The sequence below is a fragment of the Sceloporus undulatus genome, chromosome 3 (genome assembly GCF_019175285.1).
Source record: "Sceloporus undulatus isolate JIND9_A2432 ecotype Alabama chromosome 3, SceUnd_v1.1, whole genome shotgun sequence".
Lineage (NCBI taxonomy): Eukaryota > Metazoa > Chordata > Lepidosauria > Squamata > Phrynosomatidae > Sceloporus > Sceloporus undulatus.
In genome coordinates this window covers 149,490,139-149,517,688 of record NC_056524.1, presented here as the reverse complement: position 1 = coordinate 149,517,688, position 27,550 = coordinate 149,490,139, and the positions used below count along the sequence as shown (strand labels likewise).

General features: G+C 40.4%; 1 protein-coding gene across 1 annotated transcript in view; it reads left to right on the top strand.

Annotated features, from left to right (window-relative positions):
• The window catches only part of CAMK2G (calcium/calmodulin dependent protein kinase II gamma), a 254,090-nt gene extending 228,000 nt beyond the window's left edge, over positions 1–26,090 (top strand). Inside the window, exons 16-24 of the mRNA XM_042458442.1 lie at positions 1,069–1,137; positions 2,498–2,542; positions 4,284–4,332; positions 7,226–7,339; positions 11,210–11,341; positions 17,554–17,629; positions 20,021–20,115; positions 21,481–21,726; positions 23,548–26,090. Coding sequence (XP_042314376.1) covers positions 1,069–1,137; positions 2,498–2,542; positions 4,284–4,332; positions 7,226–7,339; positions 11,210–11,341; positions 17,554–17,629; positions 20,021–20,115; positions 21,481–21,713 — 813 coding nt within the window. The 3' untranslated portion in view covers positions 21,714–21,726; positions 23,548–26,090. The remainder of the gene's footprint in view (positions 1–1,068; positions 1,138–2,497; positions 2,543–4,283; positions 4,333–7,225; positions 7,340–11,209; positions 11,342–17,553; positions 17,630–20,020; positions 20,116–21,480; positions 21,727–23,547) is intronic.
• The last annotated feature ends 1,460 nt before the right edge of the window (positions 26,091–27,550 follow it).

The window sequence follows — 27,550 nt, the reverse complement described above, 5'->3', positions numbered from 1 at the left end:
TAGGAACAAGGGGTGGGTTGGCAGGGTTTGGTATGACTTGAAATGGAGAAGAGTGGGAAAGAAGTTCTGGAGTAATCGTGATGCTGTGGTGGCCACTGTGCTTGGTGGAACTTGTTCATGTAAAATTTCTGTTCCCAAACTTTTTTTCTTTTCTTTTTTGGAGTCATCACATTTTATTGAGGGGACTCTTGTCTTGTTTTATTTATTGTGCTATTTCTGAAGTGCTCCGAGTGTCTTGCTTTAGGTTCTCAGGAAGTCTGTCATCCAGGCAAAAGACTGCCTCTGACAAAATTCACATCTGGACCCCAACCAGCCCATGTTTGCCTTATCTGAATTCTAGCAGAATGTCTGAAACAAGGCTGTTTTTCCATTAAAAGTACATGGGCTGGTAGTCTTGGAGTCTGTGAGAGCATCCTGGTTAGGATGTCTGAGTTTGCCCACCAACACTTGTTAATTTAGAAGGTTAGGATCCAGAAGTTGAAAAAAAAAATTCAATGGAAGAATTTCAAGTCAGAATATTTTATTGAATTAGGTTAATATACCCATGGGTATATGGCCACTATCAGAAATGTGAATGTTACCATGGAAGGGTCATTGTATGCATGAGTTGGTTCAGCTAACTTAAACATTAGCCATATGTCTTCATTCAGCGCCACTTTCCAGATCTCTGAATACGCTCAACTACCAGCTTGTTCTATCCGACATACTGCTCCTCATCTGAATATATAGCCTTCTCTTGTCTCCTCCACCCATGGCTGAGATAGGCTACTCATTTTCCCTAAATTTCCTGCCAGATAAATTAACCATGATTTTCCATTTCCTTCCACTTGCTAATCCTGTTTAATCTTCCATGAATATCTTGCTATATCTTTGCCATGGAAGATGGCAAACCGATCCGTACCTTTCCTCTTCCTCCTCCTCCTCCTCCATCATCTCCCTTCTCTCACAGCAGTGGTTTTGGGAAGGAACTGAGCTGATATGTGAATTTGCAGCAATAATAATGTAATGTTTTTATGACTGTTGACAGGAGGGCAGGGGGAAACTAAACCATCTGTTTTTCTATCTTAGCCACAGACCAACAACAAAGCCAGTATAGTAAGCCCAGCAAAAGAAACACCCCCAGTGCAGATGTCCATGGTATCTTTCCCAGCCATTTCTTTGTCCTTGTTTGGTTTTTAATTTTGGTTCCTCCCTTGCCCAGAATGCTGCCTGTGCTGCTCTGTGTTTTTGCTTAGTTCTGTCTGCCGTCCCTTGCTCCCAAGAATGTCCCAGCCCCCATGCAAGTTGGAGGTGCAAAGTGCTATGATGTCTGAATGTGGGGCGCGCAGCTTGTCCAACAGCTCTCATGGTGGGTGTGCTTGAAATTTGACCTCAAGGAGGATGTGATGGAGTGGCCAACGCCATCCAGTCTCCAAAGAATACGTGAATGGAAACCTCTTTTCTGATTTGCTCTGGGGGTTTTCACTGTTCCTCACTAACACTCTTGCTGCAGACCACACATTCCTGTGTTATTTGACAGTTCAGTGCAGATGCCCTCTCTATAACCTTGGTTAAAGACTGGGCAACATCTTAGTGCGTGACAAATTGAGCATTGTAGCATTGCCGTCTTTCTTCAGCAGCAGCTGCTGCTGCAGGACCTAAAGTGGGGATAAAACTGGGCAAGAGTGGGCCATCTCCATAGTCATTCAGGAATGAGTGCAAGAGCTTAGTAGGGGCTTTTAGAGACTGGATAGTTGCTTTTCACTTCATGTAATGCTTTAGCGTTGTTAATTTTTCCTTTTGGGATATTTCATAATTTGGCTCCACTACCATAAAGACTGCACCCAATCGTGCACTGGCTTTTAAAACTGCAAGTCTTAATACTGCTCAACTGATCAACCTCTCTTTTTAATAAAAATATGTCATTTTGAAACTCCTTTCAATGCAAATACCTGCCTGAGCAGTTTCTTTGCTAGGGAAAAAAATGGGGTGCTTTGGCTGATAATTCTGTGAGGAAATTATGAATGTCCCTCTAGAAAGAGAAATAATACCTAAAAATTCTGCCGGGAGACATGGAGACAAAGCCCTACCTTAAATCTCTTTGCTGTGGGTAAAAGGTTTATATGGGCTTTTAAAAATAATGTGTTTCTTAGATTATTTAAAAACTCCTTTCTAGGACAGATTATCCTCCCCATAAGCAAGCACTATCTTAATTTCTTGTAAGAGTTTACACAGACTTTTTTCCTGAGTTCTTTTGAAAACCTGTGCCAAGGAGAGTTTGCGAGGTAAATTGAGATATCAGAAAGGCGTTATGGCTTTGTCTCCCTGTGATTTGAGCTGTTACAATTGGGTTTTACTCCTGCGAGGGAGGGGTGTGTGCGTGCTTACACCATCCTAGGATAGAGGTTTTTGTGCTTTGTTCTTGTTTGTCACTTTGCTCTCCCAACAGACACTGCACACAGAGAGAAAAGCTTTAGACCTGGAATCTGATTCTTTATTTCTGTCCTCTTTCAACTAGGAACCACAAACTACTGTTGTCCACAATGCTAATGATGGCATAAAGGTAAGTCAAAGCTCACAAATGGCCTTCATAGTTTCAAATACCTTTCCTTATTTCTCTGCCGAATTGGGGCTCTTAGGGTGCATTCAGACTGTGTGTCAGTTAGGGTTCTGTCCTTGCCTTTATTCCACTCACTACATTTCTGGCACAAAAGCTTCCACTTCATTTATTTTATAACATTTATTATTTGTTTATATAATTTATAACAGTTGTTATTGCTCCTGGTTGAAATCTTAGGGAAGGACTACTCATTATGAGAAAAAAGGGTTTGTTGCTTCCAAGGACAACCACATTTTGACCTTTTGTCCTGTTCTCCTATAATATTTTGTTGTGTACAACAAAAGGTGCTCCTTATCATAACTTGTTCGCGTTCTGCATCCCCCCCCCCTTGCAACCAACAGCCAGGAGAGATGGGTGTAGGGAGAGGGGAAGGAAATACAGTCGGCCCTTCTTATACACGGATTTTTTATACACGGATTCAAGCATACACGGTTTGAAAATGTTCAAAAAAGGTATAAATTTCAAATATCAAACCTTGATTTTCCATTTTTTATTTTTGCTATGCCATTATATTTAATGGGACTTGAGCATACACGGATTTTGTTATACACGAGGGATCTTGGAACCATACCCCAGCGTATAACAAGGGTCCACTGTACAACAGATTGTCTTCCTACAAATATAGAGGGGACTGGGAAGACCTGAAGGTGGAGTTACTGTAGGTGGCTTATAAACAGCCCTGTTTCTCACAATGTGTAATCACTCAATTTTTCTTGTTCCTCTCCATTATAACCTGTTTATTTATTTGGAGATGTTGTACCATTGCACTTTGCAACCTCTCGCATGTAAAATATCTTACAAAAATGTCTTTTAAAAAGAAAAACAAACCATCTAGAACTTGATGCTAGGATTAAACCACTTCACAATGCTTTCTCTGGCTGCCCCATCCAGCATTTTCTGCCACATTTCCTCAGATGTATCACAGTGTATGGATGTGCAAAGTGCAACATTTATACAGATTTTTTTTAATTGTTAGTTTCAGGAGCAGGAAGCAAAAAATCCAGGAAGATGTGTGCATGGGCATGGAAGAGAAAAATGTCATGAAATTATATTAAATATAAAGAGTTATCTGGTCACAGGTTTAACACTGCTGAGTTTGAGTAACTGGTCTTGCACGACCTGTTTCTTATGGATGACAGAACATGACAGCTGATGAGAGGATAATAACCCAGAAAGACTGTAAAGAGTTAGATGACCAGAATGTGAACTCTTCCATAGTTACGTTGCACTGCAAAAAAACAAAAACAAAAAAACTGCCCCAGGCAGAGGCTGATTTTACTTCTCTCATTTTTAAAACTACTTCTCAAAGGTTTTCCTAGCAAATATCAAAGCTCAGAAACATTCATAGAGAAGGAGACGTTATTACAGATACCCTTGGGTATCTGTTTCTAGCAGTAATGGAAACATACTGTGTGCCGTTGTAGCTTAGCAAATATATGTTGAAGATGCTCCTTACAGTTCTCCCTAGGAGGAGGAGGAGGCAGGTAGCAGAGTTTAGTCTAGTGGCAGTGGCAAGGGATAATCCCAAGTAGAAGATGATGTAGTGATCTGAAAATTTACTCAAATGTGAATGATTATAGTCTGTTATTTTGGTCTCTTGTTTCACCTGTTTTTATCCATTTCACCACTACTATTTGTTTAATTTGTTTGTGATGTTTCCATCTACCAATGTTCTTCCTTGCAGGGTTCCACTGAAAGCTGTAATACCACCACTGAAGATGAGGACCTGAAGGGTAAGTGCCTTAGTAGCAAGCAGCAAGGAATTTTAGAACTGTTGGGACAAAGAGAGCAGTTTTCGAAGCCAAGTTCCTTATCTGTTGATTTGGACTGGCTTGTACTATTTCCCCAGTTGCTGTAATAAGTGTGGTGTTGGGCTGCTAGTAACGTAAAGAAGGGGTTCACTTCTGGATTTTCAGGTATCTCAGTCTAGCTCTGCCTTGTTTTACCTGTCACAAATTTTTGAGATTTACTTTAGGACAGGAATTTCCCATTTTGGAATTCATTTAATCTCAGTAGTTTTGGAGAGAACAAAACTGCTGTATTTGTGCTACTTACAGAAACAGAAAAATACAGTTTATCCTTGAACTACTTCATATGATGGCTCAACCTGCAAAAACATGGAGGAAAAAAATCAGCTTACATTGCTTTCAACATACCAACAACAATTGTGTCAACTACACCCAAATGTAAATGGTTCAATTGTGTGAAGGAAGCAGGCTATTCCCCTTTAGGAGGAGAGTGTTCTGTCCATAGGGGTATAATATTTGCCTGAGAGAACTTTTTGTTTTGAAGCCTTACCTCCTTACCATGCTGGTTTGCAGAGGTAGGTTTCAGAAGAAGGGATTGTGCCACAGAGATCTCCACCATTCAACCTTACAGAAGTCTTAATCTTGGCAGCCAGCTGTGGGACATATCCATTAGACAAAAAATTGCTCCTGTTCATATCTCGTATCTAACCATACTTTCACAAACACATCCAGGTCTTCTGTAGGTTAGGTGATCCCATGATAACCTTTTGGCAGTTGCTCCACATGGTTGCATATAAGGGTATCATACATGTAATGCTGGCAGCAAAGTCCTAGTCCTCTGGGTTGGGTTGCATAAATTCTTCCAAACATTCTCAGCATATTTTAAATACTTGGCCAAAAAAGAGTATCTGTCCCATCAGACAGCCATGCCATTGTGACAATGTTCTAAAAATGGTGCTCATTGTGAAATGTCCCTTTGTCTAAGCTAATTTCAGCACAGTCATTTGAAGAGGCTTCTCTGACAGGAATCACAGAAATGTAGTGGTAAAGACGTGGGCCTTCCCAGGCTACTACATCCAGCCTCCTGAAAGGTGCCACTTCCTCATCCCTATTTGTAATCCTATTAGCAGTAGTCTCCTTTTGTGGGAAGGGACACAGATCTGCTACTTACCACTGCTTTGGTGGAAAGACTCTCCAGCAAAACTAGTTCCTACTCCTCATCACAGATGTTGCTGTTACAAGCCCACACCTTGAGCCAGTTGCTTTGCTCCTTTGCTTAAGGAAACTGGAAACTATAAGGAAGGTCGACCCAAGATTTTTTTTCTGTCTAATGAGATGGAAGAGAGGGCATCTCTTGTTCCTCCTGCAGAAGCAGAACATAGATGTAGCATATTACTAGGAATGATTATTATCTGTAATACTTTATTGGGGGGAGGGGGTTAATTATTTAAAAAATAATTTGACAACTGGTATCCTCCTTAAATTTTTTTTAAAAAATAGGTAGTGCTTGCTTGATATTTCCCAAATATTGGATTTGGGACCCCTTTCCTACTTTTTAAGGTGTCTTTTTAAAAAAATCATTTAAATTAAAACCGTAGTACTATATTACCCTTAAAGTGACATACAGCAGACAGCGTTCCAAGCTCTGTACAGGAGCTAATTAGACTGGCAGTGGAACATCACCATCTTTCACATCACTTGAAGGCAGCAGGCTATCATAAAGCCTGCAGGAGAGCCTGCAGGAGAGAGGGTACAGAACACTACACTTTGTCTTCCAACACAGGAGACTAACCAAGGTGTTTCATTTACTGCTGCTGATCCCTCCACCTTGCTTAGCACCTGCTAGCTCAGGCAGTTGTTTCCTTCTGTCTAATGGTAGGTTTGGTCATGGATGTGATAACAGAACAACTAAACATTAAGTACTTTTGCCTGTTTGCAAAGACTTTCTCACTATGCTTGTTTTATTTTTGAATGGTTATTTGAGCTTTTGCAAAAAGGAATATGTTTAGTGAGAAGTGGTGGAAGGAAAGGTGCTGTGAGGTGAGTGCCCATTGTTCACAGGAAGAGTGCATGCAGAAAGTCCTTTGCATGTCCAGTTAAAAAAAAGCTGGTAACAGGGCATGGAACAAGCATGGCCTGCCGACAGAGTTACTGCCAGTCAAAGTAATGGACAGTTCTGACCAATCTGAACTGGTGGTCTGACCCAGTACAAGGGAACTGTCAATGTTTGTGTCCTACATATGTCAGTGTAGGCATACAAAAGAAATGCTGCAAAACATCATGGCAGCTAATAAAAAGTTGTAATTTTTTGCTATCTATGCAGAGCTCAAACAAAGGTATGCATTGTAGAAAAACATTTTTCTAGGAGCCAGCTCCATTAGCTTTATATGAGAAAACAGTGGTTGTTTAATGCTGATGTTGCTACACTAGCTACTGAGGGAATGATTTCCCTCTCAAATCTGCTTACGCATGTGTGAAGGTACCCTTTGCTAGAAGACACTTTGGCCATCCAGTTATCTACTGGAGCTGAGCCTTGCATTCAGCATTGTTGTGTGAGCGTGGTTTATAGATGAGGGGCTGGAGACCTTCACACTCAGGACTACTTCACCATTGATTAGATGTAGGCAAATGGGGAAATCATTCTAGGCCCTCATAGTTGGTAGCTTTGATGTCAGCTACAAGAGCAGGTGCTGGGGAAAGCAGCCATCTCCAGCCTTAACTGTACACAGCGTCCACCATAAAACATTTGTACAGAACCTTACAGTTGCTTTGATGTCCTGTTCCATTCTCTTTTTTTACTGAATGTACATTGTTTTTGCTTTTGTTTTTGTGTGTATGTGTGTTTTGTGTATATTATTTTAATTCTTTGCTATGCAAGCGCCCCCTCTCTCCATCGGGGATGGCAGTTCAGTGCTCGAAGGACGGAGTCACTGTGAGAGCAAAACCCAGACTGAGTCCATGCAGTCCCAGCTTTCTCTCTGTTATTCAGCCAGTAAGTCCAGGGGTTACAGCATCCTTTCCCTGCCTTGACTCACTCTCACTCTTCCCCCTTCCCCTCACTTATCATTTCTCTGTCTCCCTCTACTCCTACAATATTCTACCAGAATATTGATTGTCATTCTAAAACTTCAGTATTTTATTCATCTTATTTCCCAAAACCATCCCTGCCCATGTAACATTTTCCAAAAGAGATTCCTATTCCTTTTCACACCTCCCCACCCCACAAAGAAAATGAAACCATGATTTGGCTGATTTTCATTCCTTGTTTTCCTTTCCTAGTTATCACTTCTTCCTTTGTGATTGTTTAAAAGCTTTCACACCCGACTATTGATGTGTATACTCAGACAACCCATGTTGTTTCTGGGGGGAAATGTATGGTCCTTATAAGACAAAAGACATGATTCTGCACCTGTTCAGGAATATTTAATAATGAATTGAAGTGTACAATAGCCATGAACATCACGTAGAACCTCTGCTGGAAATGTTTGTCAGATTGTGGCTCCTGGGTCTTGCTGCACATTTTTTATACGAAGAAAGAATTTGGGCAGGGACAGACATGAAACAAAGTGTAGAATGTTATTAGTGGTGATAGGTGTGTTTTTTTATTCCACACAGATGAAGCATTGATTGTCTAGAGCAGAGCTATAGGCCCTTCAGATATTTTGGTATGTGAACTCTCATTAATCTCAGCCAGCATGACCAGGGCCTGTAGATTATGGGATTTATATTCTTAGTTTATTGAAAAAATGCCAAATTGCCTCCTTCAAGTTGAGAACTTTCTTAGCTGTTGTACATGGAACAGAATACAGTGTGTCATTTTTACAACGTATTTTTCATATATGGAATTCAGATGTTTTTTCCAGCATATATGCTCCATGCAGGCAAAGTATAACATATTAAATTACCTCTGTATGGGCTTATTAAATACTAGATCTCAGATGAAATAGGTTCTTAATATTATTTCCCCTTAGTATGGATAAAGCACCACTGTTTTCCTTTACGCTTTAAACAGATCCTTCAGAATCTTGACTGTTGTTTGCCCAAGTCCTGGATGCTCTGTATGTATTTTCTTCAGTTCCTTGTAGAACTGCTAAATTAGCTTGGAAGGTCCCAGTCCCTAGAAATAAAGGAATTGTTTAATCCTCAAGTTTGTCTAACTGAGCAAAGGTTCAGGCAAAGTTCTTTTTACATACTGTCTGTAAGCTCGTTGCTGTCCACCAGCTCATATGACTGTCATCTCCAGTCTTTGCCCTATGTACAGTTACATTGGCTGGAGGAAAGGTGCACAAAAAGGTTCTGTCTAGGTTTCAGATCAGGTTAGGGAGTTTTCTTAAACTTAATCAGAGAAGCTCCCTTAACCTGAGGTCAGAAAAACTTCACAGAGCTGTATCATTTGGGCCAAGAGCAGAGAAACATAATTTGCATGGTGTGACAAAAAAAACAACAACCCTCCACTCTGCATATTAAAATGACAACTAAATGCAAACTCATTGGCTCAGTCTTACTAAAAACAATTCACTAGCTGGCCATTCGTCCTTACTCCTTAAATTGTTTGTCAGTAAACCTGCAAAAATTTCTACTGTAATGTCCCTTGGTTTCTACCTTGATTTAAATGTAAACTTATCATTCCTTTTAGAAACAGGACCGGCTATATTCTGTATCCCAGACAGCCAACCATTTAATGAGAAAAACTGCACATTTTTGGATATGTGTTTTTTTTCCTCCTTTCTCAGAGTCATGAGCATAGATTGGGTGAAGCAGGGCTTTAAGATGGTAGGTAGACGGAAAAACACAGGGTGCTAGAGGACATAATATCACTGGCTAGTCTAGTTTCTAATTTAATAGTTTCCCACATATTCCTAAAATTGGTTTGGATTTGTAAAGGCTAAAAGCACCTGGGCTTACATGAATCAGCCAGTGAATATGTGGGTTATGCAAGGACCTGCTAGTGGGTGAGACACATCCAGGAACGTTCACTTAGGGCTCCCATCTTCTGCCTCTCTTTCATCTTTCTCATTGGAATCTCAAGGGAAAGCATGTGATGGAACCTGCAAAGAATTTGGAGGGCATTTGTGCAGCTGTAAGAGATGTGTCGTATAATGTGTACACTCACTGCTATTATAACATTTGCATGCACTTCTATTCATAGGTAGAAAGCTATAAATTGATAAATATAGCAGAGGAGAAAAATACCTTTGCCGTGTGTGCCCTTAATCCAGCCCATGATGGATTCTGATCCACTACACTCATCCAATTCAGCCCACCCTCCTCCAGCTCCACCTTTGTACATCTGGTCTTCCAGTTTGGAAGGTAAACTGCCGATAAGGCAGGAGTGAGGAGAGTGTGGCCTGTGGACCACATGCAGCCCCAAGACCTTTTTGTGATTCCCAAAGCCTTTTGTTGCTCCTGGCTGAAACTTTCTTTTTCAGGTGATAAATCACCTCCAGTGTCCCCAAACACTGTCTGGTATAGCAATACCACTCAAAACAACCCCACCCACTCCCACCCCAAAAGCCCCATCAAAACGCTGGAAATCAGATGAAACACACTGAACTGAAAAATGGAAGTAGGTTTCTAATTATTTCTTAGGCTGATTTTCTGCCAGTTTGTGGACCAGACTCAAGAAATGGAGTGCTGCCCTAGAGGTGAAAATCAGCCCAGTTCCCCACTTTTCCACCCCAGCCCACTTGTGTTCCCCACTGGGAAGCAGAAATCCTTCTTCGGTCTCTAGTTTGAAATAGCAGATTGTTCACAGATATTCACATTCATGTTTCCACATGTGAATAAGGCTGGGGACAATTTGAGACTGTCAATAGCAGTGGCATTGTCCAGGAAGAAAGATGTTTAGGACTCTTTGCCTCTTTCTGCATGGGGAATGAAAGATCGATATATGAGAGGAGGTGCAGTTAAATTGCAAGGTCTGGGCTTTTGTGTGAGGGCCTGCTAGCTTGGTTTCAGGAGCGTAGGCAGTCCATCCCCTGCAAGTCAATCCATTTTCCTGTCCCTGTTATACAAGGTTACTGAGGGTTCCCTATCCCAGTATTGAGAAGACCAGTTGAAGTTGAACTCTTCTTGAGGAGATCAATATTTCTGTTCTTTCCTGATCCCTCCTGCTTTACAGAACATACTGGTTTGGTGAGCAAATGGGTCAGGCAAGATCTAATATTGCCCTAACCTGGGGCCCGAACAGACAGGCCAAAATAAAGCTGCTTCGGGTCACTTTGGAGGTATGCTGTTTAAACGACGCACACATCTTAAGAGGCCAGAAGCTGTGCGAAAGCTGCACTCTAGTCCTTAGGACTGGAACGTGGCTTGGGCGCAGCTTCTGGCCTCTTAGAGCACATGCAGCATTTAAACAGCATACCTCCAAAGTGACCCGAAGCAGCTTTATTTTGGCCTGCCTGTTCAGCCCCTGAGTTATTGAAATGAGACATCATCTCAATCCCAAACCATTACAAAATGTGTAAAATGAAAGAGCCACCTTTTAGGTGTATTAACTAGTGTAGAAACTCTGCACATATGGAGTCAGGGGTGCTGTGTATCTCCTGCTTTTTCTAGTGTGACTTTGATTGTGATTGTTGGCTACTTCATTTTCTCTTTCTTCCAAATTCACTATGTTTCTTGGTCATTATTTTGAAAAGGAGGGGCGGAGGTCTGTTTGTTTGGATGTTTGGCTTCAGAGACCATTTTTCTGATGGCCCCATTTGGTGTGCCCTGCAGAAGTGCATACAACACCCCCTCCCCCCAAGAAACCTGCTATGTCTGGAATTGTTGTGTGCTCTGGGATTTGTGTGTGTTCAGTGCAGTCCTTGTTTTGCTTTCTGATTTAATTTTTATTTTAATGCTTGCATTTGTTTTGCAGCTACTACTACACAATCTTGTGAAGAGAAACTTCTTGCCTGGGACAGCCCAGGGCAAACAGTGGAGTTGGATCGTGCTCAGTCGGAGCCTGTCCTAACTCCAGTAGTTCCATTTGCACTTAACAGTCCGCCATGTAAGTTAGCTGTTACTTAGCAGGAGTAGTACAATCAGTAGTGATTTCTTCACTCACTTTACCTTTCCTTAACCTTTGTTTTCCCTTCCCAGATTTTTCCCCCAAAGGGTGTGTTTCTTCTCTATCCTTCCCATGAAGTTATTCTTCCTGTGTGATTGTCCAGTAAAATAAATAAATAAATATATAAAATTAACCCATTCATTCATTAGTACTCAGTTCACTAGGAGGTTCTCATGTGCCTTGGTCTCCTGCTACTTCTTTTCACTTTAATGTAGCTGACACTGCGGAATCTTTTGGTAGACTATATTGTGGTTAAATTTATAGTTGGTTAATTGATAGTTTCTTAGGCTGGTAGATAAATTGCATTTACTGTGTTGTGACTGTTCTAGAATGGGGTGGGAAAGGTATATTCCACCAAAAGAATCTAGAAAAACATTGGCTTTGTCTCATTAAGTTAGGGTGAGAATCTGATAGCAGAGAAGCATTGTGAATCTGAGTTTTTTCTTGTCTTTTGTTTCTTTTACCTTGTTTACTGAAATGTTTTAAGCTTCTGCACAATTAGGTGGCCAACTGATTTTTTTAAAAAATAAAACCATGGGATGCATCTAAAACCTAGGAGCTTTATTTTTTTAAAGTACTATGTTTCCCCTTTGCTTGTAGGCACAGCAGTGTACAGGCTGAAATTATAATGTTCTTCTTTCATGTAAGCTAGCAAATGTCAAAAAGCTAGCAGTGAGAATGATTTAGTAATTCTTAGGCCTGAATTCAAAGACATAGCCACATTAGTCTGGGATATCAGTAGTCCCTTTTGAGACTAACTGAAAGATAGACTTTGGTAGCACAAGCTTTCATAGACTTCAACCTACTTCTTCAGATGCATGTGGTGCAGTGGAAAGCCCAGAGACAGACATATATAGCAGTTTGTGTGTGCGAATAGCCATAGGAATGCAAACTTTGTGGGCATGGAGATGAGGTGACAAGTTCAATTTCAATGATGGATGGTCATTGTAGGAAAAGGCAAGGATGTTACCTAAATAAGCATATCAAAGAGTATTGGGATATAGTGTGAGAGCCAAAAAGAAGATTTGGTGAACTAGCCAAAAGGCACTCCATAAGACTGGGAGGTTAGCCAGTGTTACAATGTGTGTAGCGCACCAAAAAACTGTTGTCTCTGTTCAACACACTGCTGTTGGAGTGGAATTTGTTGATATATTCAATTTCTGCTGCTTCTTTTTCAGTCTTCCTTTGTAGTCAGATTGAAGTGTTCTGCAACCCACGTTTGTATGTTTCCATTCTTAATGTCTGATTTATGTTCATTTATCCTCTGGTGCAGGGACTGTCCTGTTTGTTCAATGTAGAGTGCTGAAGGGCATTGCTGGCATAGTATGGCATAAATCACATTGTAGGATGAGCAAGTGAAAGTCCCTCTAATATTGTGGGTGAAGTCATTAGGTCCTGTGATGACATTTTCTGATAACACTAGGTCTGAATTGTAGGGTCAAACTGATTTACATTAATGTTAACTATCATTCAACAATTGAATACACACACACACACACACACAGTGTGCCTGCGTCATACATGGCTTCCAGCATATGCTGGACGCCGCACCGGAAAAAATCCTCCCGAGCCGTGGAAGGAGTAATGGGGCACAAACCACATTGCTTCTTGTGAGGCTTGAGCTTACTCGCTTTTTCTCTTACGCAGGGGGTCCAGAACGGGTCCCCCGCGTTAGAGAAGGGCGCACTGTATATATATTCTGGTTGGAACTATCAGTAGGATTCTGGCTTTAACATTTTTAGGAGGCTAGTACTAAATGTCACATAAATATTGACAACTATCAAAATTCAATTTTAAAAAGTGGCTAATTGTGAAATTTAACTCTTTATCAGTAAATAGAATTCATCCTCGATGCTGTAGTTGTTGGTAAACGTCCAGAGCAAGCACTGCAGCACAGTTGTTTCTGAAATATACTATTGCTTAGGAACTATCATGTTTCTCTTTTTTAAAAAAAGTGGGCAACTGCCAGAAGGCCAGGTGGCCAATGTAAATGACCTTAGAAGGCTGTACCCAAAACACTTCCCATATCTGATGCACCTCATTCCTACATTTTTAAAGTCCTAAGAGGCATGAGGGTATCAGGGGGTGCTAGAGGCCTCAAATATGCTGGGGCACTCATAGAGCCCATGAGATACAATTTCCCCACCCTTTCTCTAGTATATGGCCTTCACATTTGTCACTACAGTGCGCCCGCCATATTGGCAGGCTTGTAATCCTCAGACTCGAGCTCCCATGGATTACTCCATCCTGTATTAATCAATTTTGTCTCATGCCCACAAATTGCTGCTTGTTGACTAATATGGGCTTGAGCTCCCATGGTTTCTCCCAAACCCTTGAGGATGGGCAGCAGACTTCCAGGACATGTGAGCAAATGTCCAGAATTTGGGGTAGAGGGTGGGGGAAAGCACTATTATTGTTTATCTGAGTTACTGCAGGAATATTGATAAATATATTTCAATAAATCAGCAGGGTACTATAAAATAATTATTTTGATTTCCATATGCTTCCTTTGGTTGTCAGGAACTGGTAATATTTTTTTAAAATACAGTTGGCTGTCAACGTTCACGGGGATTGGGGTGCAGGATTCCCACAAAAATGGAAAAAGGGCAAATACTTCTAGACCCCTGGGCCTGGCTGCATATGCATATGCATTGCCTTGCTTGTTTGCTCACTCATTTACTCAGGTGGAAGTGGAAAGGGGATGGGTCAGAAGGAAGCAGAAAGGAGATACTTGTCCAGCCTCCTTTCCTCCCACCCATCTGCACAAGTGAGTGAGGGGAAAGTACTTGGTTTGTTTCCAATCTTCATTCCCATGTTTGCTTAACTGTGAATGAGCTATAAACAAGGAGTGGTTTGTTTAATACATCATCTGAACCTCATTGCTGGCATGATCTTCCCTTTACAAGCTAGCATTGCATACAGGATCCCTTCTTCATTTACAAGATTGTTTAAGAGCAACAAACTGGGATCCGCAGCTTAGTGCAAATCACCTGTGTGCACCTGAGCCGACCTCTTCCATGATAGTATCAGGATTCCAATGAATCCTGGCTTATCGTTCCATTCACAGCCACTGCGAAACTCAATAAATTGATAGATGGGACATATTAATCACCCACCTTTTTCTTTTCAAATCAAACACTATTTGCATATTTTCCTACTGTATATAAAATATTCCCTCCCTTGCATTAGTGTTGTCATTGGAATTAAAGGAAATAAAGAAAATGACTTTTCTCTCCAGAATCTTGTTTCTCATTTAAGGTCTGCGGTCTAAGTTGACTGTGGTAACAGCAGCTTCTCTTGCTTCTGAATCTCTTGGCCCACTTTTACAAATAAAATTTCAACTGTATCATTGCACTGTTCAGATATTTGGTGCTATTCCTTCTCTGATAATGTTAAGCAAGAATCAATCCCATCCATGTTTGAATAGAAGATTACAAGGAGTTCTGTGGAAGCTGATGAAAATGATGAATTTATCCCTAATGAGCTCTGTTCTCAGTTTAAAAAATAAATAACCCTATTGGCTTTGTAATAATAATAATAATGAATAATAATAATAATAATAATAATAATAATAATAATAATACAATATTATTGATCATGAGGCATAAGTCATCCAACTAGTACTAGTAAAGGAAGATCCTATGGTCTCAGTCTACATTCTTCTTGAAGCCTTTTTCATTTGCAGTTCAATAGGGGAGAAGCTGGAAATTGATCCAAGTCAATATGTAATAGTTTGTAGCCTCTCCCCATTTTCTGTAACCTCAATTCCTTAACACTGACCAAAGCAGAGGACTGGATGCAGGTGTCCTGATTTAAACTGTATCCAGGCAAGTGTTCAGGGAAGTAGTTGGGTTACTTGCATATATGATATGGAGCAGATGATAGTTAACAAAGGGCCACTTCCACTAGCCTGCCTCCATTTTTTTTCTCTTTGATTTGACTATCCATAATTGCTATAACAACACCAATTGGCTTTGACTGCCTTAAATGAGGAGCTGGTGATGATTCCCCCATACAATATATAGTCCCATTCAACACCCAACTTGTTATTACAATGACAGTGTTTCACTTGTGGGTGAAAAAAATGTATGTCCTATCATAAGCACTAAGGCGAGTAATGGTAGCATCCATACAAAAGGTTCAAAAGATGCACTAAATAGTTGTTGAATAATGAAGTCTGTGACAGAACTGTTCATTCTGCACTGGCAGAAGAAAACAATGAGGGGTGGGAAATTAAGCAGGTCTCACATCTGCTTTACAGATATGAGTTAGGCGATTGTGCAGTTTGTCATAGTGGCTTTGCATTGTTCTTGGTGCTTGTATGTCTCATATAACATCAAAAAACTTAAATCAGGGTGACCTCTTTCAACCAAAACAAGGGATAGGAATGTTTTTCACTTATGAAGACGTTTTCTGATAAAAGAAAAGTTCAGTATGCTTCTGCCATTCATGCATCATGTCTGTATATAGTTATGAGTTCCAATATTTTTAACTTCCTCAAATAAATTGTGATTGTATATGTGAGTGGTGGATTAGAGTTTTGTTCCAGGGTAAAAACTAACTTGGACGTATATTATTAAAGCTGGGAAATTGGGGATCCAGTCAGTTCCACATGGGAAGAAGTGGTTCAGATAGTTGGTTCAAGGCCTTTTTAAGGCCTTGTGATCTATCAGATCAAACATAGTCCATCATTTATGTATAGCTAGATGGGACGTTCAGTAAACCTCTTTGTTTGGTGGATAGCCTAGGACTTCAAAAAGCTTAGAGGGATTTCTAAAGTGCAGTCAGTCCCTTTTACTGTTCTGCCTGTCTTAGTAATGAGGTAGCTGTCTTAGTAATAAGGGATCCTCTTTTTACCTTTAAAGAACAAATTGTGTGGACAGAGATGGGAGTTCTTCATGCCTGCCAATTGGGCACCAAGTACAGCATGGATCCTAAAACCCTTTTCTAACATCTAGCAAGCTATGATAAATGACTTGTCTGCACTGTTTGATTCATCTTCACATATTGTACAGCCTTATTCTCATGAAAACAAAATAGGCAATGGCTGATGTTTGCATCTATAGGCTCATCACAAAGCTACCTGTTTGAATTTTTTTAGCAGCAGTATTCTGTGTAGTATTTCCCCCATGCAATATATATGAAAGTAATTGGTGGTGGCAGAGGAAAGCATAAAAGAATACAGTGAAATAGACGCAGATGATAATGACTCGGCAGCGGGTCAGTAAATACACGGCTTAGATTGTCATGTTACAGATTGGAGTGAGTCAAGTTGCATCTTTGATGAACTCAGAAGATGCTATCTTAGTAGTTATTTCACCTGTCAAGCTGCTGTTGTAGCTAGTTTCTGCCAATATGTATTCAGGAATTTTGCTGAATTCAAATCCACCATTCTGTACTTTTGTTGAATAATTGCAAAGAACCATGCAAAAAGGTGAGGGACTTATTGGTGTGACAAATACAGAAATAATGCCATTTCTTGTGACTGGTATGCAAATCTGGACTACAGGCACCATCAACTTCCCTCTTACACTCTCTCTGTAGTGATTCTATCATTCCTCCAGTAATTTAGCAACAGTTTTGCATTATATATATATGCAAAGGGTGAATACAAACCAGATTCCTTTGAAAGCATAGTTCATATGAAGCATTGTGCATTACAGTGGACATGGAACATGATGTTGTGGTTAATGACAGGGAGTGAAAGGGAGAAGAAAGACATTCCAGAGAAGGGGATGAAACATGAGTCTTTCTCTCAATATTGTCTACACTGGGCCTATCTGTTCTCATCCCCACCACAGAGTTGGTCTTTCTCATCACAGAGGCACCATAATGGCAGCTTTGGCCTTTAATTCACAAATCCTATACAGATTGCACCAGCTGAGCCCTAGGTGTAGCCTTCAGGTAGGCTTTCTTTTGTGCAGTACTTCTACTATTGTCTTTCCTTTCTTCCTTTCTTCCTTCCATCTACCAGACTCCATCCCTTCCAATGGATAGCTGTCATTACTGCTCTTCTGGAATGCAACAAGGCAGCCACTACTGGGATAAAATCAAGTGGTACCGTTGTTGATTCCCCTGAAGGAGGCACTGTTTGCCATCTGTTTTCATAATTCCACGTAGAGTAAAGCCACCTTCTTTATTCTTGTCTTCAGTGCGTAAGCAAGAGATAATCAAGATAACAGAGCAGCTGATTGAAGCAATCAACAATGGAGATTTTGAAGCTTACACGTAAGTAAAGACATGCAGAGGCACTTAATACTCTTTCACAGTGGCCATGGATTATCAGGCAAGCATGGCCAAAGAAGGCTGGGTAGCAGAAGTAGAATGGAGCAGTATAACTCAATGCAAACCAGGAAAAGCTCAAATATAATGGAGATTATCACACAGGGCAGGAGGGATCGCTCTTGTCCTTAGCCCCATCCTTATCGCATCCATGCTTATCCCGTCCTTCTCCCATCAGTGGCACCCATCATTGTATTAACGCGAGTTTTCATTAATCCACAGTGACAGGGACATGCCACTTCAGGGATGGAAGAAGGATGGGATAAGTGAAATGTCTGAAAATCTTATCGGATGGACAAGGACAAGGACATCCCATCCCCCTTGTGATAATCTCCAGTGTTAATGTCTATAATGTTAATAAGCAAATTCTGTATTTTAGCAATTGCATTTATATTTCTGTATCGCTTAATAATGAACTCAGTACTCTCTAAGAAGTTTACAGCATGTAAGCAAATTGCCCCCAACAATCTGGGTACTCATTCTACTGACCTAAAAGAGAATGAAAGACTGAGTCAGCCTTGGAGCCCTGGGATCGAACTCACAACATTGTGATTGCAGTATTGGCATTTAACCACTGCACCACCAGTGCTCCAATTTTACCCACTTTGTCCCAGAAAGCTAGGAAGACAGTAAAAAGTCTTGCTTGTTGCTATGATTTCAGAGGAGCTCAAATGCAAACTGGATGTAACAAGTATAGCACTGTTGACATACATATGAATTTAACATGAAGCATTTACACACAAGCTAAATAAACCTTGTTGCATGGTTCCATCTTACAGTGCAGGTGGGGGCCTCATATGATGGCATACTTTTCTGTACAAAGAGAATTTATTTTCCATGAGTCCTGTCATTACTCCGAGGTTCTGTTTTTCCCATTAGAGGTAGGCCCATCTCAGAATTCATCTAATTTTCATTTATCATTTGCCTGTTGCTGGATAATTTTATCATATGAAAGTTGATCACATTTTTTTACACATGTGAACAAAGTGCACATGGTTATGCTAGCTATTTGCTGCTGTAATTCAATTGATTGATTGAAGTTAATCTGGATACAAGCTGCCACATATATGATAAGTATGTCCATGTGGTTTCTGCTGTATGGACAGTCTTAAATGGACCTGAGATAACAATCTTAATATGAAGAGTTAATTTATCTCTTAAACAGATAAGAAAGAGAACATGGCCATAGTTGCTTATGAATCTGAATCTTCATTTTACAGCATTGACAGATGTAAATGGTTATGGTAGCCATAGAAAACTGAATACTAATACTCACACTCTTATGTGCACAAGCAAACCTATGGGCTCAGAGTAAAAGATGTGTGTCTTTTTTCTGCATAGTATCTTGTGAACCTTTGTTGACTGTATGCTCTCAGTAAACTTAGAAGTACTGCCAAAGAACAGGACAAAACAGCCACCCTGTGTTATTTGAATAAGAGAAAATCAATAGATGGATCTTGTCAATTGTTTGTTACATTGTTTAGTGGGAGAGAAGCATTGGGAGGAGGAAGAGAGAGATCAGTACCTGTTTTAATTCATTTTCCTATAATTTGTCTTGAAGAAGAGGAGGAGGAAGAACATTTGAAAATATTTCTCAGAAGAGGCCTAATGCAGCCAAATTTAACCACAACCCAATACATAAAGCATGCTTATTCCTTAGCAGTTTCAGCATTGCTGTCTAAATTTTACCTGCCAGAAGCCGGTCATAGCCTGATCTCCCAGGGGCCACGGCAAACACACTGCAGCCCTGAGGGCGCCTTCTTCAGTGGCCCCAAATAGGAGCAGAAAAGATAAATTCCCTTTGGGGATGGGTTTGGGCTGTCTTAAGTGGCCCTGTTGCAGTTTCCAGGCATTCTGAGGGCCTGTGTTGTGTAAACACCACACCCCTGGAGTGGCCATAAACTGCTCCCAGCTGCCTGTCTGTTTCAGGCCTATGACAAGGTTTTTTCTCTACAAAGGTGTTGATTAATTGGGCCCAGCTTCGATTAAGAAGAAGAACCCTCCCTCCAGTCCATCTGCCTTGGTCCAGGCCTCAGAGGGAGAGAAGAATGCTGGACCTTATCCCCCTACCACCACCATTCCCTTCTCCTTTTGTGTCATGTCTTTTTAGATTGTAAGCCTGAGGGCAGGGAACCATCTATTATCCCCTCTTGTAATAAATAATAATAATAAAATAATAAAAAAATTATTTGTATACCGCCCTTCCAATGATCCTTTAGGAAACTCTTTGCATCAAAATTCTATGATGCTAAGAACTGGTATCACACAGTCGGTAAGTATCTCTGAAAGACCTGAACAATTAGATACTGATGATAGTGGTTTCTTTGTGTGTTCTAGGAAGATCTGTGATCCTGGGCTCACCTCATTTGAACCTGAAGCACTGGGAAATCTCGTAGAAGGGATGGACTTCCACAAGTTTTACTTTGAGAACTGTGAGTAATAGATAACTGATCACACCAAAATGACCCTTTTTCCCTGTCTGCCAGGTAGAAGGACTGTAATTTTTCTTGGAGCTTTAGAGTAGGTATCAGTAGAGAACTGGTTGCAGCTTTAATATATATTATATATTGATCATATGTATTTTCTCCCCAATTTTTGCTCATTTGATTTTCTCCCCAATTTGTGAAATTATCAATTATCTAGTCTTTTTATTTTATTTTATTTTATTTTATTTTTGGACACAGAACTAATGTATTGGGGCAGGAAGGAGGAACCTTTACCTTGGAAGCCTCATCTGTCCCAATTAAAAAATTATCAGGATTAAGTAACTGAGAGATTGCCCTGAAGGAATATGGCATGTGCACCAGAGTAATTTTTAAAGGCAGTTGGGGAACTTAAATGGGGAAATCAAGAGTATACAGTTTGTTACAAGACTGGAGAGTAATTTTTATAGGAGTCACCATTGTGGCCCAGGAAGCATAAATACAGCTTTCTTTTTCTTTTTAAAGGAAGTTGTATTCTTCCTGATACTTTTTTAAAACCCTGGGACTGAAGGAGGCCTGTAATAGTAGTGGTAATGGTAAAATAATGTAAAGGTTTCTGTACTCTCTATCACTAGACATAGCCCCATACATTTATATGAGAGTATCCCTAGAAATAGCCCTGGGGCTAGTAAAATGTTGATATGCAGAAGAAAAACCTAAACATATCACATATACTCATCTATAAATTGAAAAATGTATGCCCCAAAATTGACCCCAAAATCCCAGGTCAACATATATATGGGTCCATATGCTAATGCAATGGCAGCTCTTTCAGATTTCTCTGCCCATGCGGTGGGGAGAGCAGTTTCTCTCTTTCCTGAGCCATGCTCACATGCTGTCGCCCTAGCACAAAGTTTGCCAGAGTTTCTTACTAGAAAGCCAAAGGGATGTGGCACTTTGCAATAAATAAGTGGGGTCTGGGTTGTTGTTTGGGCACTTGGTCTGTAAAAGGTTCACCATCACTGCTTTAAGACATACTCCTACGTTCAGTAATAAAACTATTCTGCTTTTCCTATGACCATCTATGTTCCCAAATGGCATGTATGTCAGGAAACTCTGTTCTTACTGAGTTTGTTGGCAGAAGTGGCAGAGGCATCTAAGTTTAATTGTTTAAATAAACTTGGAGGGTTTTAGTGATTTTTTTAGTTTTAGTTTTAGTGATAATTAGAGAAATTAAAGCTGACTACCTGACTGTCTGTGATAGAAAGATGGGGTGGTTATAGTGAGGGAGAAAGTCAAAGCACTAATGGATGGAGACAGTTTGTCTTGTTGAGGTGCGGGGGGCAAGCCTGACTGTTCTTCATATTTCCTCAGTACTGTCCAAGAACAGCAAGCCAATCCATACCACCATCCTGAACCCGCATGTTCATGTTATTGGTGATGATGCAGCCTGCATTGCCTACATCCGCTTAACACAGTATATTGATGGCCAAGGCCGGCCTCGCACCATGCAATCTGAAGAGACCCGTGTCTGGCACCGCCGTGATGGCAAGTGGCTGAATGTCCACTACCACTGTTCTGGGGCCCCAGCAGCTCCTCTCCAGTGAAGCTGAAACATGGGTATGTTCAACCACGAGTACAAAGAGAGGGTGTATATAAGGGCAAAGATAAGTTGTAGGGGAGAGAAGATGTGTCTAGGGGTTTGCCAAAGAGACTTAGTAGTTTGATTTTCAGCAGTCTTCGCCAGATAAAGTGACCATCACCACTGATTCCAGCCAAGTGCAACAATAAGATACTGTCAGGCTTACCAGGTGAGTAGGGTAGGCAGAGATAGAGGGTGAACAAGACAGCAGGCTCTGTACCAGCCAGGAGAGACCTCTTAGCAAGAATCACCAGGCATTTTTAGTCAGTATGACTGACTTCCTATGCCCTCTTCTATAAATGCACTATGTAACAGTTCTTCTATCTCTGCTTCATTCTGCTTGGGAACCAGATGGGAACTACCCTGAGAAAAATTTTGTAGCATTTGCTTTGTTAAAAAAAATCTTTCTGGACAAAGCACACCATGAGCTAATGGAATTTGTCACAAATTTACTTTGACAGATTTGTTTGTTTATTTGTTTATTAGCCTGTCAAATCAAAACTTTATTGCTTTTGACCAAAGGTCATTGCACAGCACAACAATATAACAATATAAAAATACATGGAAATTATATCTAAAATGCAGGTATCTCGTATCTAGTATAGAATTTCTAAACAAACAAGCAACAATTGTCATTATGCATTAAAATTAGCCTGTCTTTCTGCCAACATAAGGGTCAAGACAGATCACAATACATTAAAATACAGCTTTTTTTAAAAAAAAGTGCAAAAGTTTTTTTTTTAAATTATATTGAAAATGTAAGGTTAAAACGTTTAAAACACATAAATCACACACACAAAAAGGAAAAAGTACAGCACACCCCATTAAAAAGAGCTTTCTGGCATAGTAACTTAAACCTAAGCCTTCCTAAATAAAAAAAGTCTTTGCCTGCAGCAGAAAGAGAACAGAGAGAACCCAGCCAGACTTCCCAAGAAGCCTGTCTTCCATACCCTCACCTCTTTTTCATGTCTATCACATGCCTGTAATGGCGGTGGGACCAAGAGAAAGCTCTCAGAAGAAGGGTGCTAGAAATTTAATTTTTAGAGAAATCACTCAGAGCTTCAGTCATGAAATGAGGGTATGATTAAGCTTTGCAAGAGTTAAACTTCAGGATAGGAGCCTTCTTCTGGTTGTTTACAGTGCAATATTAAAAGAATTGCAGCATAGTGTGTAACCCTTTCTCTCTTGAGAAGAGACCCATACTGTCTGGCATTCACATAGTTACCACAAGATACGTTGTGCAGCGGCAAAGAGCTTTTGTTGCCTCCATTTATTTCTGTATGCTTGAAATCTGCATTAAAAAGGGGGGAGGGGAATAATAATTTTACTCAGGTTGAGCAACCCCATTAGTAAACTTAAGGGAATGTGCCTCTTCTTTCCCCTGGGATGGAAGATTACATGCTTGGAATGGAAAAAATATAACTCTGGGGGAACTTTCAACTACTTGGAGCAGGTTGCAAGATCAGTCGTTTTCCACCACTCACATATCATTCTTGCTCTTAAGACACTAATTCTCTTTTTTCTCCCCACTGACTTTTTAACTATGGTTGAAGGTTAGTTTCACTATCAAGCATGGTTAACCCTGGGCAGACCTTTGTCTTAAACAGAGTTTGCTAATTAGCTTTTCATCCTGCTTAGAAGCCGTTTTGCTTTAGCATTATCTGCATTTAACTTAAATGCTGAGTGAACACAACTAGAGCTACATGGTTAATGGGTGCTTAAAAGTTTCCAGGTGAAAAACCTGGTATTTCCTTCTTGTCTCTTCTCACACTTCACATTTGTCTCCTTTCTGATTGCAGCAGCTTTCGGAGATACTCAGCAGGAGGGCAATATGTTCTCAGCAAGCAGCTCTGGAGTGCCTGAATTACAGCAACGGTCATGTTCGTTTTGACGTTTAAAAAAATATGAATTACAAACCGGCAGCAGCCAAATGCACGAAACCCTGCATGAATCTGATGCTCCGGGCGCTGCCATCTTTCTGTTGTTTTTCCATGGATCCATCGTGTCTGTTTCTGCTGTACGAAGGTGTCTTATAAATCTCGAGAGAAACCCATATTGTTTGTATAGAAAAGAGATCATCCATGATGGAGTGTCCCATGCCTCCTCTCCAGGGCAGATGATGGGGCAGCAGCTGTGGAGCATCTTTCAGAACCGGAGCAAAGAAAGAAGGGAGGGAGCAGCTTAGGCAGCAGAATGCTGACATCTGTGCTCCGTGAAGGCACAGTGGCGACTAACCTTGTGTTCAGGTTACGCTGCAAATTTAACCGATGAGATGTGGCTGGTGGAACCCTTCCCTCAGAGGCCAGCAAGGAATAAAGATGGGCAAGATGGAAGGAGGACACTTCTCAGCCCTCTGCCATCCAGCAGACTGACTTGAGCCCAAGTGTCAGTGGTGGAGATGCAGCAGTCAGCAAACTGCTTGGCTACTGGCTCTCACTGGCGGACTGTGTAAAAATGAACAAGAATGTTTTAAAGGAACAAGTATGAGCTGGTTTTAAATAGCATAGGAACTTGCTTTTCAGAGATGCACTGATTTTTACAAACAGCCACTCCTTGGAGGTGTGAAGTCAACTTATAAGGGTGAAGTTTAAGAGCAAATGACATTAGGGGAAAGAAAGTACATGAATGGTTTTGTTTTATTTTACTTTATTTTCTGTTTGGAATAGATGGGATCCAGAGTGCTGCGGAATATGTGCTCCTTAGGAAACAGTTGAAAAGCTTTGCGTTACATTCTGCCCTGATGATTTGCACACACATGCGTTTGCTTCTTGTATGGTGTGTAACTTAGTTTGTGTTTTTTACTAAAAAAAGATATATCTATATATATATATATATATATATATATGCACCCCTATAATGATAGGGCTAGCTGGCTTCCCAGTTTGATTTGTTTTCTGATAAAACTAGCAAAGGGAGCCAGCAACTTCAGGCAAGTGCTTTTTCCACTAGTCCAGTCCCTCTAACATTGCTTTATTTCCTGTTGTCCCACTGAATTTTTTTAAATTCCAGTCACAAACTATGGTGGTATATTTGTTCAGTAAACCATTAAATTAGAATCTCCTTTTACTTCAGGAAGAAGGTTCTACAGTTTCTGTTGCAGTTTTCTCTGGTAGAGTAGAAACTTTACACACCCCATTTAAATAGGAGGATTGCCATTTTGCATATGCTACCTTGCTCTCCCTTGCTGTGAAGGAGAGTAATTGATGTTCTTTATTCCCTTCCCGGGAAATATTTGGGTTTTATATTTTGGCCATTGCTTTATCCTGTTTCTTAGTAGTAAAAGTGGAATAGAAGCCTTCCTAGTAGACTTTGAAGCAGAGGTTTACACCAATCCTTTCTATAAACCCCAGTTGTGGAAGAGGAGAACGTTGTATGTCCAGTCACAGAATTTGAGAACCTGGGATTCCCCATGTTATCCCCTTTGCTTCCTAAATGTGATTGAGCAGAATAGCAGGGAGGGCAACCTTTTAATGGAATTTTAACATGATCCCATGAAACAAGAGATATTAATTTCTGTTCTGCAGGAGACATCCCAGTTCCTGTTCCTGTTAGTGAGATACTACTAGTTCAGCCCCACAGCATTTATCACAGCTTATTTCCAGTATAGGAAAAGGGCACTCACCTTTTGCAAGAGATTGTTTGGAAAATCCAGCTCCTTCCTCTTTCAGCCGCTATAAGAGTTATATGGAGGAGAGTCAGGGTGGGGGATGTTCTGTATGTGAGAAACAAGGAGAGATGCTATTTTAATACCGAACACACCTAGACTAAGCTAGTGAGAGAGGCAACAAATAAAAGTCTTGATGATTTTATTCAGGTTTTTAACAATAAAGTTAAAGTGGGGAACAGGAAATTAGTTATATGCAGCTTTTTTAAAAAAGACAAAATTCTGCATGCTTCTAGGTCTGATCTTTCCTTGTCTATTTATCTGAAAGTTATTAATAATAAACCCTCTGTATTAAGTATCTGCATCTTTCAAAATATTTTTTTTTTTGGAACAGTTTGAGTTGGAATTTTTTTTGTCTTTGTTTTTGCACAGTCTTTAAGACCTGTTCTAATTTAATAAGAACCTTAGCTTGGTATGGCCATTATCAAACACAGCTATAGACGTTTAGCATTCTTAATGTTCTCTTATGGGGTTAATGTAAGCATCTATATAATATATCAAGTTTTAAACAGGAAATGGAAGACGTTTGATGCAAAACTTTTGCATGGTAGAGAAATAATTGAAATCAAGTTAGGCTTTTATTTCCTGAATGTTGGTAGAACCTTCATAGCTTTGTTATAATGAAACCTTGAACTGAAAATATTTAATAAAATAACAATTAAATGGTGCAAAAAGAAAGAAAGCCAGTATTCTTTTATTCTTCTCAGTTCCCAGAAGGACTGGACTTCTGCTGTTGAGAAATTTACCCCTCTTGCTGTGGAGGCAGTGTGTTCATTTTACAGTATTTGGAGTTCCTGATGAATTAACAGATGCAAGGGTGGCTTTTGAAAAGGAAACGTTATTTGACAAAGCAAATGATGCATCCTAAAATAACAAAGGATAGGTGTGATGCAACAGGAGCTTGCTAAATTACTGATAGATTATGGAACATGTTGTGTTACTTTTCCTTTCTTTTATTTAAAGGTTTTTTTTTTCTGGAGGTGCTTTTTAATACAGAGGAATGCAACCAATCAAGGAGCCAGTGTTGGTGACGTGTTTGTGCATTGGGCTATGACTCTGGAGAGCAGAGTTCAAATTGCCATTCATTGGGTGACCTTCGGCAGGTCAGCTGCACTCAGTCTCAGAAAACCCCATGATAGATTCACCCTAGGGACACCATAAGTATGGAGACATTTTCATTTGACCTGGCTCCCAGTGCTGGCTCCACAATGTGCTCTCTTTATGCCTGCCCTATCCCACCCAGACCAGTCACTTCCATTTCCAAATGCTTTGTTGAACTGGTCACAGAATTCTATGTTGAAGTTGTGAAATGAGTGATGGGCCGTTTCATTTTGCTATCTCTTATTGCTATGAGAGTGGTCCTTCCTTCAGTTCTCAGTATTTTGCAGTTTCCCCAAGCAAGGATGGTCCTTTTCAGGAGAAGATGAGAAGCTAAACATTGTCAATTTATTAGATGAGGATTTAGGGCCCTATCTCTGGACTTTGGACCACTAGGCGAGGCACTGGCCCTAAAAGCTTCTACATTTAGAGGAATGGGGGATGTTTCTATATCATTACCATATCTGAAACAAGCTCAAATTAGGGGTCTGGTGATGGTAGGAAGCTCCAGCATGATGTAGTGGTTTAAGCACTGGACTACGACTCAGAAGACCAGGATTTGAATCTCCACCCAGCCATGGAAACCCATTGGGGGCATTGGGCAAGCCAGCACTCTCAACCTCAGAGGAAGGCAAAGGCAAAGAAAACAAAAACCCTTGCCAAGAAAAACTTGTCAAGAAAACTCAGTGATAAGTTTCCCTTAGGATTGCCATAGGTTGGAAATAAAATGAAGGCACTACAACAATAGTAGTATTTGTGTGCCCTTTTTCATATCAGGAATCTCAGGAGAGGGCAGCCATTTTTATTGCTGGGATAGCAACAAGTGAGCGGCAATATATGATGTCTAGCTTGACTGGATGTGATAGGAAACTAATCTGGAGTGTGATAAAGGGAATACATTGCAGTTAACACCTCCCACACAAAATGCAGAAAGTAACCAAAAGAAGAGATTTAAACAGAAAAACCTTACTAGTAAAATAGTGGGAAATCCTAGAAAGATTTTCAAAATTGAAAAATGCTTAAACCCAAATCCACCAAAA